Here is a 13,472-nt window from a genome sequence, read left to right on the forward strand (position 1 = left end):
ACATGAACTGAATGAAAGACAGCAGGAAAACCGAAAAACCACTTGCGAAATGCTGCTCGCCAGGTACAAAAGAAAGTCATTTCTCCATCGAATTGTGACTGGCGATGAAAAGTGGATATATTTTGAGAATCCTAAGCGTAAAAGATTATGGATAACTCCAGGCGGACCATCGACATCGACTGCAAGGTCAAATTGCTATGGACAGAAGACAATGCTCTGTGTTTGATGGGATCAGAAGGGTATGATCTATTATGAGCTGCTAAAATCTGGCCAAATCGTTAATACTGAACGCTACCGACAACAAATGATCGATTTGAATCAAACTATGTGTGAAAAACGACCAGAATATAAAAAAAGGCAACATAAAGTGATTTTGCTTCATGATAATGCACCATCACACACAGCAAAACTGGTCAAGGAAACGATTGAGGCGTTTAGTTGGGAAATACTTTCGCATGCTTACTCACTAGACTTGGCTCCGTCCGATTACTATTTATTTGCATCGATGGGACACGCACTTGCTAAGCAGCGCTTCACTTCTTACGAAAATGTACGAAAATGGCTCGATGACTGGTTTGCCTCAAAAGAGTAACAGTTTTTTTGGCGTGGCATCCACAAATTGTCAGACAGGTGGGAAAAATGTATAGCTAACGATGGGCAATACTTCGAATAAAATATTTTTTATCATTTTCATACAATAAACGTGTATTTTCTATACAAAAATTCCGGTTTCATATTTACATACCTGGTAAATGATGGGTTAAATAGTACATGATGTAAATGATAAGTTAAATGATGGGTTAGGTTAGATTAGTTTTTTGGGGGAGGGAGTGCTCATATACGTGTACTATTTACCATATTTCAATGTACACTATATGTAACAATTATGTTCTCTTCATGAAACTTCTTTTGTTAATAACTTTTTAATAAACAATGAGCAACGCTTAAAACTGTTTGAATATTATTTAGAGACATACTCGTGATAATCAAGATCAAGGTCAAAGAATGTGGGTCTCCTATTTAATATTTTTAAAAATATGTAGGATGGATTAGATCCATATACCAGTTATTTTTGAGGAGGGAGTGCAGGGGAAGGTGGTAATTCCACCTCTTCCCCGTGCATATATGTATACTGTTTATTATATTTCAATATATATTGTGTGCAAAAATTACATTTAATTTATAAATCTTTTTTATATTAATAATTTCAAAATTTAATTATTAATAACTTTAATTAATAATTTAATAATTTAATTATCACTAACTTTTTAGCAAATAATGAGCATAATAACGGCTAAAACCGAAAGGTATTTAGAAGAGTGACCTTCATATGTCAAAGTAAAGGTCATAGGAGTTGGGACTCCTAAACAAGAGTTTTACCAAAATTTATTTATTAAGATATCATTGTACTATTTTAGTAATAATAATTAATAATCATAATATTGACTTTGATGCTATGTGGGTCACAACAATCATGAAAATCCATTTGGCTGCTGAGATGAAGAAACGAAAAAGGCAGCAAACGAGCGATGCCGTGTCGAAAATATATGAAAAGGTGTTGTGATAGTAATAAAGAAAATTCGTTATCGCGACCAGGCTACGTCGTAGAAACTTCACGACACTTACATCTTAAGTGTAAAGCGTGCGCACTGCAGAAAGTTATTATTAGTTTCAGGAAAGCGTACTTCCCGCGTTGGAGACGAGCGTAAAATAGCGGGAAACAACGTTACGTCATTTGCAAAGTTAGCATCGCGCGGGCACAGTGCATACGTAGTACTTTCTCGTACAGAGAGAAAATTGCAGAATTTCGATCCATCATTCGTACCTCCTATTTCGTTTTTCTCTCGCATTCTCTCCTCTCGCCGCCGCCACCACCGTCACCACCGCCACCACCGCCAACGCCGCCACCACCGTACGACGGCAGTCTGGCAGAGCCATTAGAATTTACCGTCTCGCGGCTGGCATTATCTGCGACGAAATACGTTATTTTTCGGCGAGCTAATGCGTATATACGTTTAGCGGAACATTACCCTCGTTGGCGCGCGCGCGCGTATGTCCGCGGGCGTTATTTATTGCTTATTCGCTTCACTCCGCGCCACGGTAAACAGTTGCTGTTGTACGAGTAACCGTATAGTGATCCTGGATGCATGCGTTATTGCGCCGTACCGTCCCGGCACGCAGTTTGTTCCACGGCCGGGCGTGAGAAAATTGGAAAACTTGGCCATTCGTTTTCGATGGAACAACTTTCCCCGTCTATTTAACGGCGCACTTAATTTCTGTGGTAATTACCTTATCGACGTCCGTTTCGCCGCGCGTTCGATTAAAACAAAAAAGAGAAAAAAGCAGGGAGAAAGGGAAGAGAAGAGAAGAAAAAAAAAAAGAGAGTCGGACGAAGAAAGAGTGCGCATGGGTATGCGCGCAGGAGTAAACTGGAGGTAGGTTTTCAGTCGTAAAGCGACGATATTTTCACGTAATCGCCCAATTACGCAAATGAAACCTGCTCGACGACATTGCTCATTCTCACTTTGCGTAATTACCGTTAGTGCATAAACCTACCGTGAATCTGATCGGAATCTATGGACGCAGAGCTCCGAAAACATTTCAATCTTCTTCTTCCTCCACCTTTTCCTCCTGTAGGAACTGTCCGAGCGGACTCTAACGACTCCAAAGGCCGTGCCGTGCAGAACTGATCTTTGCTGATAATAGATTTCTTTCAAAGACGCGAGACAAATGCGTCAGCGGGGGCATACTTTGCGCACGTACGGTGCAGCTGCGCGGATAATTTAAAGCACTTGGCGAAGAGTCGCGCGCATACGAAAGCAGGGGTGGGCGTATAAAAGCACGTAGATACAACGCGCGCAGCGTGTTTTACGGTAAACCTAAGCATCGCAAGAGGAGGGTCGGAAGACGGTACAGGATCGACCTCGACGAGCTTCGGTATCTCATAGGATGCTCCCATTCGAGCCTCGAGCACTCGAGCACTCTCATGACTCCGTTGTGCTGGTAGAGGCTCTCATTGCCACGCGTTCCTACCTCCACTACCGCTGTTGTTGTTCAGCCGTATTACGAGATAGATTTACATGAGTAAACATGTCGGGGTCTAGGGTCCCATGTACAAATTGAGATTAGAGCTAAGCCCGAGAATATTTGAATGATTTGAATGTGCGTATTAAAGCGCGAGATTCCACGGCTGTGTGTATTGAGTGCTTCTCCTCTCTCTGCGAGAGTTACGACTGAGAGAAAAATCCCTCACGAGTTGATGCTAAATTCTGGCGAAATTTTACGTTCCAACGTGTTTTCTTCTTTATTGGATCGTGATATGTAATATAAGCAGTCTTTAAATGGAGTGAAATTTCACTCAGTAAGTATAAAGTTGAGTTACTTAAACTCGAATAATCTCTTATTCATGTAAAGTGAATTGTCCACTCTAAATCGTCGAATGAATACGTTCACTCGAAATTGAAGAATAAATCTGACATATTCTCCCGTCTTTTTCTCATATATACACACAGAAACAAATGCAACTGGCCTTTCTGCCACATGAAAACCAAATGATGAATAGCTTAAAATTAAGAGCTTATTCATGAACTTTCGATCTTCGCTGGTCAAAACATGTGAGCTCGTTTCCTTGAATTCCAGGAATTTTTGTTTCTATATAGGGAAACTGAGTGAACGTTCACTCAGCCTTCTCATTTCTTAAAATCATATAAACGGGATTGAGAATATAATTGCAGAATTAGGGACTGTTTATAAACTTTTAAGCTAACACACAGTTTTGATTTTTAAACTTCATTCTATGTAACAATTCTTAAACAGTACTTCAAGAGGATAACTCATAAGGAAAAGAACTGAATTCATTATTTCTTTCATCAGAGTTATTCCCGGATTAATATATTTACAAAATATATAATTCTTGATTTTTAAAGTGCAAACTGTTGGCAGGAAAACATTCTTTATATTTTGATTCTTTAGTTGCAACTTCCTTTCGAGAACATCATCCTTTATCGCTCGCACTCAAGACAGAATCTCTCTATTTCAAACATCAAAGTATACGAATTTTGTGAGTTCATAAATGCGAAAAATATTTTCTGGTGAAAAATAATTTATTTGTAGTTTTTTAAACATAGTTCTCTCTTGAGCACTGGTTGTAAAGGATGTTTCCTTGCATCAAGGAATTATAACTTAAAAATCGAGGATTATATATTTTGTAAGTGTATTAATCCAAGAATAACATCAATGAAAGAAATTATGCATTCAAAATTATTAATTATTTCTTTATTATTTATTAATTAATAAAGAACTTTCTTTATTAATTATTAGTTAATAAAGAACTTTTTTTATTAATCATCTTTTAAGCATAAAAATGTTTGCGGGTTATTACAAGAAATAGAACCCAGAAATCAAAATTATGCTAGCTTGAAAGTTATAAGTAGTTCTTAATTCTGCAATTATCCCTGATTCTATTCATATTTCAAGAGATTAGAGGGAGAGCTAAGTGGAAGTTCGCTCAGCACTCTCGTCCATCTCAAAATCAAAATTCCTTCTAATGCTGAGCTATTCGTTCTTTTAGTTTTCACGTAGTAGAGGTCAGCTGCACGGAGATAACAAATTCACTCTAATCGATCGAAGTGTTCACTTGTATGAAAACAAGATCCATTCTAAACTTAACATAACTTAATAAAACATTTACTCCTGTGATTTCAAGCGGCAGTATTTTCATTATCATTTTGAATGAATTTTCATTCGTTTCCAGAGATTCACTTCGAGAAACTTATAGAGTATTATATGGTATTACACGCGACAACTACAGTAGAAAGAATATTGGTTGAATTAACATAACAATGACGCAACCAAACGCGTTGTGGTTAAAGGAAACAGAATTTGTAATTCTTATGAAAATTAAATTCGGTCCTTAAGAACCAAAAGTTCTGTTTCCTTCAAAACGGCATTTAGTTGTTATTGTCACGTTAATTCAACTACACCTTATTGTTCACGCATACGATATATTAGAGGTACCCATTAGAAGTGAAATAAATATCCAAATATTTTAAAATAAAAATATTTGAGTTTATGAACGAGATTTTACTTTTTAAAATATTTGTATCATAAGCAGATTCAAAAAATATACCCAAAATCGCAGAATTTTTATTCTTTAAATTCGACATAAAATGCAATAAAACGCGTAAAAATACGTGATTTTTATGATTTGATCTATTTTTGGTAAAAAATTATGATTTGCTAGAACTCTCTTGAGCACGCCAATATTGCTGCAGGAAATGAACGGATAGAGAAACTTCGCACGGAAAAAAAGGTTTGGTTGAATTAACCAAATATCTGGTCGAATATGAACGATCCAAAAATTTAGATTGAAGTAACCCGAATTCTGTTTAAGCCAATCAAAAATCTTGTTAACTTAAACAGAATTCGGGTTACTTCAATCGAAATTTCTGGATCGTTCATATTCGACCAGATATTTGGTTAATTCAACCAAACCTTCTTTTCCGTGCGGGTATTAAGAAATAATCGGGTAATAGAGAATTTTATTACGATTTCTAGTCTATTAGATGTCGCAACCAACCCGACAGCAGTAAAATTATTACCTACTTGGCTTCCAATCTAACCTAACCTAAAATACGAATAATCAGCTGTTTTGAACTTAGCTGTTTTGAAGTTTCTATGTTTCGCAATTTTCATCAGATAAATTTTAAACTTTTTAAACTTTTAAGTTTAAAAACTTTAAAAGTTACTTTTGTAAAGTTATTTTTTTAAATAACTTTTAAGTACTTTTGTAAAGTTACTTTTTTAAATAACTTTTAAGTACTTTTTAAAAGTTACTTTAAAAAAATGTTTAAACTTTTGTTTAATAATCAATTTATCCCATAAATTCTTATTTGTCTTTTGTTACATGTAAAACTGAAATGTAGCTTTCATGTAGTCTATCTATCAAATATACATATACAATAATACACTATGAAAAAGTAAAAATGTGACAATGTGGAGTATTTTAAGGGATAATTGTGTTATATACATGTATAAAATATATTACAACATTACAATATTATTATATATATAATATATTATAATAGAATTAAAAATTGTATAACAGATTAATTTAATAAAAACAATTTTGTTTGCTTATAATATTGATAGAGTTAAACAAAATATGATTTTCAGATTTTTTACTTAGAAACTTTACTTACCCTCCTGTTTTTATTCAGTTAAATACACGTATTATTTTTTATTACTTACAAGATTATTTAATTACACACATTAATATTTATTAAAAACAAACATTACTTTTTTGCAAAATAAATGAGGTTCTGTCTTATTCGATCAATTTCTTGATACTTTCTCAAAATGTACTTTTAAAAAAATTGATATTTCATTAAAATTGATATAGACAAACAAAATCTATAAAGAATATATTATAAAAAAAACTTGGCGAATTACAACTTAGCGAAAACTAATTTTAGTTTTCTTAAATAGTTTTCGATTTATTTTCCAAAAACTCTAAATAGTATTTTCTAATACTTAAAGTTTTTTTGCTTCTGATGTAAATTAACTAATCAATAATATCGTTTGTTAAAAACGCATGATTATTGTGACTCGTTTCATTTTCAATAAGAAATCGCGATTTGAAAAATTCTTTTGGGTACGGCGATTTTGATGCAAGAAATAAACGGATATGTTCACTTTTGATGCAAATAGATTAATCAATGATAAAATTAATTAAACACTTTAGCCAAATAGCACATTAAAAGAAAGTATATGCTACATAGCTAAAGCACAGAAACTGATAAGATAAACTGATAAGATAAACTGATAAGATTAATAATTATGCAAATACTTGATTACTTATGGGAAATCCTAATATTTAGCTAAATCGCGTCTTTCCACGCCTCGGCGAAGGAGATCGTAAATTAAATTCGTAGTCACGAATGAACGAGCGGAAGTTAGGTCATCGACTGGAGCTACTTGTCAACCGAATTTATGGCGGATACTTAGGGTATAAGACAAGCATCTTATTTTCATGAAAAAGCCGTAAAGTTCGTAGTCCGTCGAGCTTTCGCCACGCCAGTAACATACGGGTGATGATTCTACAAGCGCAAAGTACTCACAAAGTTTATACGCCGCTGCGTTACGGAGAAGTTATGTGCCGAGGGCTCTGGGGAAAATCATATTTCTACACGTATTCGTCGAGCGTTCATGTTGAAGACATCAAAATAATCCTTTTAAACAACGACAAGGACCATATACCCCCGGGGCTGACGTTACACTTATTCTTTCAGACTTCATAAAACTGTGTTACATCTAAGGTAAAATTTTATTTTACATCGAGAATATCCTGTTTCCGCGACTGTGGACTGCGTCACGTTTTCAAGATTACATTTCAGCGAGCCCCATGCGGCGCGATAATTTCTATATGAAGCCAACTTAAGACTCGCCGAGCCATATCGGTATTTATCGGCTGACGCTTTTACATTCCTTCGGCGGTAGGTCGAAATCTACACCTGTCACGCCTAAAGTGAAGTCCGATTTAACACAGGCGTCTTTCACTTCGTGCGAACTTTCTCCTCTCGCGGAGGAGCGCGTGCCATGGGACGCAGCAGCGGGGCAATTATTGATTAAGAAAGGTGATAAATCGTGCACGCATACATGCAACGTATACTTACTGGTAGCGCTGACAGCCGGCCCGATGACCGAGTGCTTGGGGTTTCCCGTAACAGCCCCTGGGACGACCTTGTTCAGCTCTGAAACACATTATTGTAATTATCCCCAGAATATACAGTGCCGTTAATTACAACGGGGAATCGCATGTGCAATGGACCGCAGCCAATCTGCCTTAGCACAAAGGACCAGCCGGTATGATTCATCGCCTCGTAAATACGTAAAGATGCCGGCTCACTTTCCAGCCAAGTGAGCGCACAGCAACGGATTAATCGGTGCATTATGTCGTAATATTGATTAATGTGCGAGCTGATCGAATTTGCTGGCCAAGCGGCTTGATGGTCGGATGAGCGAGACGGTATTACCGATAATTAACAGGATATCGGGCTAAGGTACGAAATCCGGCTATCATTTTGCAATCAATCTCGTCCTTTGTCCGTTTATCATCACATTGCATATCTGTAAGCGGCAAGGTCGCGTGACGCAGAATACGCAACGGGTAAACGCCACGAGCGACGTGTAATCGCGAAAGACATCCGATGGACTCGCGATTACCGAGCAAGCAAAGAGCGGAAGAGGCGCGCAAGCTCTCCACAAGCTCTCTAGATACTACGGTGCGCTGGAAAGCCTCGTGCTCTTCCTTGCCGACTGCGAAAAGCTCGGAGAAAAGCTATATGGAAGTTCTGCCTCATGGTGCTTTCGCGCTTTGGCGCAGCGACGCGCAATATGGAATTCCCGAAGCTCTCGCGCTTTAGTTCAATTCGGTACCGGCTGAGTTTATGAGCTGGCGCGCACTTCAATAATTCAGTTTTATCTGGACCTGATAACATCGTCTTGCTGCGAACATTCTGTTATTCCTTCAAACCGTTACAGTAAATATATATTTAGTTCGTTACTTTTCATACTGAGGATGTATACGTTTGAAGTGAAATCAAGAATGCATAAAGATGTAAAACATTACCGTGAGACATAAAAACGTAACATCTCTACAGCAAAAGATATCTTTTATCTTCCCTCGCATCGAGTGATCAGTGCTTTACTATAATAAGGAAGTTAGCGTTCGCGCACATATATTGACGTCACTTAATACCGGAAAATTGCCGTAAAGTGGACAGTTTGGGTTAATAGCTTAGGCAATGAAGAAGCCCGAAAGACGCCTCTCCAGCCAGCATGCCAGTGCGCCACGTGAAGTAATGGATAATTTAATGGCTCGTCCCGTAGCTTTGGGGACTCACCTGGGTGGAAGCGTCACCAATAGCCGCGGTATACATCGCAAGATGAGATGGTGCCGAAGAAAGAGGCATGGGGGAGGCGGTAACTGTGGCTGTGGCGGGATCGAAGGGTCGAGAAAGGATGGATTTTCGTAATGTCGACGAGTAACGTCGTTCGTTACCGACCAGGATGCGGCGCCTCGTCCAATGGCTGGAATTGGAACTTCGCCTTGAAGCCTTGGCCCGGCCACTCGGAATTAGCGATGAACTCGACGAAGAGGTCTCGTCCCGTGCTGAGTACCTCTACTTCCGCTCCTTGGTTGCAGAGCACGGCTATTGTGGGCGCTTCTGAATCCGTTCCGTCGTGCACCCTGATTAAATCCGCCCTATTCAGGCAACTGTAACAGGATGCCTTTCGTTAGAAGACGACAACTTATCGCTACATTGCCTTCACTCGCGAGTAACCCGCTGAAAAATTCAGATATTCGTTCTCAATCTAATCTACGATTTTATATCTGCGGTCAATATATACGTCCGTCAATCAAGTCCCATACCGAATCAATTCTGAGTCAGTATTGTCAATTGGTGTAAATTTGTGGAACTTTATGGTCTTCGTGAAAACTTGAACATCTAAGCAATATATCACAATGAGAAAAAAATATCTAAAAATTAAATTAATTAAATTAAATAAATAAAAATTAAATTAACAAATATTTATTAAGTGGGTACCATTAACATATTTACTTAAATTAAAATTCTTTTTATTTAAGCCGAGTATTGTTTACTCAATTTAAGTATTTATATATATTTATATATGTTTATAAATATTTATATGTAAATATTTGTTAATTTATATAATTTATATAATATAAATATTAAATGTTATTTATTATATTATCCTCTCTTTGTATCTCTTTTTTTCCTTTTTGCTCCTATCACTATTGTGTTTCCTCAGTTATTTTTTACAATCTTCCTACATAGTTATTGTGATTATATTACAAAAAAAAGCCACAATCTTTTGATTTCAATTTCATGGGATTTACACTCCACTTAGACAAATATACTATTTCCGACAAATATACTGCTTCTCATAACATTTGTATATGGAGCTTATAAAGTATATAATTGTATAAAAAGTTGTGGGTGCGCTGCCATATTGAATTATTCCATTGTCCCGTACAACTGACTCACTCCTTCTTCGAAAAAAGTTTGCTTAATAATTATGTCTGATATTACAATAATGTCGCTAACAAGAAAATTACTAAATTTAAATTTAGCAAAGGGGAAACAGTAGACAACGACGACGATGATGTATTTGAATGGCATAAATCAGATGGAAAAGTGAATGTATATATTGATATCTCTGTATTAACTGACATTTATAGGCATTAATCTAGCGTCATTACAATCAGATCAGATTACAGAAAAGTTCAAATTTCTTTTAAGTTCTTATTTTTCAATGAAATTGGTTTACTTAAAAATTATAATAATTTATTTCTCCCCACTCACAAATGCTTTCTCATCCTCGCAAAAAATATACAGTAGCATATTTTTTACAAGATTACTATATCAATGAAATTAGTTTATTTAAAAATTACTATTTTTATAAATATATATATTTAAAAATTACTATACAAATTTAAAGATTATATTATTTAAATTATTTAAAAATTTATATCCACAAAAAGAGCATCTTATTGTAATTTTTAAGGGTATACGTATTTCTCGCGAAGTTGTTGTATACTGTATATGTATTGACACAAATATAGCTTCTCTTCGCGTTTCTTGATAAAGTTTAATCGTCGCGCAAACGAAGGAAAGGTCTCCCAAACTACTCGGCAACGAAGGTATGTTAAGACCACTTCGCGTGACTCGTCTAGAGATAGTGCTGAAAGGAAGCGAAAGAATAGAAGACAAAGGAAATGAGAGACAGTACCGAGCGAGACAGTTCAGTGGGGTTAAAGGTGAGATTGTAAAGAGTGTACAGTAACAAAGGATGCGTCAGCGGGACGCGCGATGGGCTGGAGGTAGTGACAGACTAAGGAGGGAATCTCGACGACCTACGATTCATTCTATACGTGTACGCGAGCTACTCCGTTCAATCGCACCCGAAGACCATTACATCTCGCGGTGATGCCCCCGGCCGTACCAATTGCGCCGCTTCACGGATGAGATCTACCATGGCGATCCGATCGATTTCAAGGCTTGATCGACGACGGCCGAGATAACCATATTACTCGCGCGAGTTAAGCAATTACGTTGGCAGAGAAAGATTATTATCGAAGAGGCGAAGATTAAAGAGCCGTCCCTGTTCCGCACACGTTCAGTGTACATTCGTCAATGTTGATCTTTTGACACTTATTAGAAACTAGAAATTACTTGAAATTTTCAATTACGCGCATAGCGTGTCTGGATATTCGTCTATCGTGACTGTTGATTATTCCAATAGCAATAATTTCGCGTTACTGATTTTATATTTTACCTTAAAAATAATATTCTGTCTGAATAATATTGGAAATATGATGATAATACTAACTTTATTGTGTACATTCTGAATGTGAAAGGAATTTATGGTAGAATAATATAGCTAGAATAAGGACATAAAGGATGAGGTGAAAGCATACGCTTTTATACAAAGACTTAAATACACAAAGGATAAAACTTAAATAACACAGAGGATAAAAATAGTTTCAGTTATATGGACAATAATGCATATACACATATATACAAAAGAAAAATAGAATAGAAAAAAATAAATAAATGCTATTAAATTAATCTGCATATATATCAGAGTTGGGAAAGTTACTTTATAAAAGTAATTAGTTACAGTTACAGTTTCTTTTGCTGAAAATGTAACTAGTTACAGTTACAAGTTACTGGCTATGAAAAGTAACTCATTACAGTTACAATTACTCAAAAAGTAATGAGTCATTACTTTTAAGTTACTTTCTTGAAATGATTGTAAATTATTATTGTAAATACAAAAATCTTACATTTTAAGTTTTACTAAAATGTAAGAATTGAATTTTATAATTAACATCTATCACATCAATTAGTCAATCTATTTAACAAATTTCAAATCTGTACTTAATATAACAAAATTTAATGATAACCTTGTAGAGGTAAAAGAATTTAATCACATGCTCCATAAATACATTGATAATTTCCCAGATAGCACAGAGAATTTAAAGAGAATTCAGTCGTATGTCACCAATTCTGAGTTTATTTTTAAATGTATACAGAATTCTTTTCACTGAACTAAACTCTGAAGAATTCTTTTTGCATCTAAAAATGAACACAGTTCATTTTTATTGGTGACATACGATTGGATTCTTTTTTAATTCTTTTGGAATTTTCTATGCTATTTGGGTTACCAAATTAATATACAATTACCATATAATTTTAATTTTATTTTACGTTCCCTAAGTAACTATTAAAGTAACTGTTAAAAAAGTTACAAGTTACTAAAAATAAATTACTAAGTTATGTTACAGTTACAGGTGGGAAAAAAGTGAAGGAGTTATGTTACAGTTACAGGTGGGAAAAAAGTGAAACAAGGAGATGCCACAACGTGCTAAATCGATTTCTGAACGAGATATAGCACGTTCGCTAGCTGCGATGTTAAGCATCAACATCCTAATTGGGATTTGTGCCAATGAGCCTTTGTTTATGAGAAATTACAATATAAAGTTTGGATTGCGAGACTGTATCACGGATATGACTAAAAATGCGACTATTTTTCAACGAAGTGGCGTGGCCGAGCAAACTGAGGCTCCCACGTCGAGAATTTTTGAGCCGGCAACGAGGCTTCGAAACCCGGCGATGAAGAGAGTTTATCCTTGTGCGGTGTTTTTTTTTCTTACCTTAGGACATGTAATTAATGTTTTTCGAATATAATATATTTGTTTTGCATATGTCTCGTTTTTATCTATTAATCAGAGGTAATTAGGGAAGTGTCAGGCTTGTTTAACGCAAACACGAATATAGACACGTATTTTGCATTGCTTACAATGTAATATATATTTTAGTACATATTAAAATGTTATTGATGCTGATGATAAATAATAAGAAAGTGATTATATGCATATAGCATCACCTCGAATGTCCAAATGTATACTTTCATCGCCTGTAAATAAATCAAGATAGTTGTATATTCTCGTAATCATATTTTTAACTTGCCTATAAAAGTAAACATTCTACGACAAGTAGATTGCTGTACATTTCAACGATATTATTTTCAAGTTATATGTTTACTTTTATTTTTATTTTTATTTTTATTTTTATTTTTATTTTTATTTTCAAATTATATGTTTATTTCTCGGCGCGGAATATCTTGTTGTATGTTTGATTGTATGTTTGTTCTCTTCTTTCAACAAGAACTAAAAACTTATTAAATACAATAGAAAATGACGTTTTAATATGTACTAAAATATATATTGCATTGTAAGCAATGCAAAATACGTGTCTATATTCGTATTTGCGTCAAACAAGCCTGACACTTCTCTAATTACCTCTGATTAATAGATAAAAACGAGATATGAGAATATGCAAAATAAATGTATCATATTCGAAAAACATTAATTACATGCCCTA

The 13,472-nt window shown here is 35.4% G+C and overlaps 1 protein-coding gene across 1 annotated transcript in view; it reads right to left on the bottom strand.

Moving 5' to 3' along the window:
• The window catches only part of LOC116844032 (suppressor of lurcher protein 1), a 451,902-nt gene that overhangs the window by 381,874 nt on the left and 56,556 nt on the right, over window positions 1-13,472 (bottom strand). Inside the window, exons 4-5 of the mRNA XM_032815096.1 lie at window positions 9,066-9,277; window positions 7,674-7,751 (exon numbers count right to left, since the gene is read on the bottom strand). Coding sequence (XP_032670987.1) covers window positions 7,674-7,751; window positions 9,066-9,277 — 290 coding nt within the window. The remainder of the gene's footprint in view (window positions 1-7,673; window positions 7,752-9,065; window positions 9,278-13,472) is intronic.

This window comes from Odontomachus brunneus, unplaced genomic scaffold (assembly GCF_010583005.1).
Source record: "Odontomachus brunneus isolate Ranch 3 - 2012 unplaced genomic scaffold, Obru_v1 Obru_scaffold_038, whole genome shotgun sequence".
Classification (NCBI taxonomy): domain Eukaryota; kingdom Metazoa; phylum Arthropoda; class Insecta; order Hymenoptera; family Formicidae; genus Odontomachus; species Odontomachus brunneus.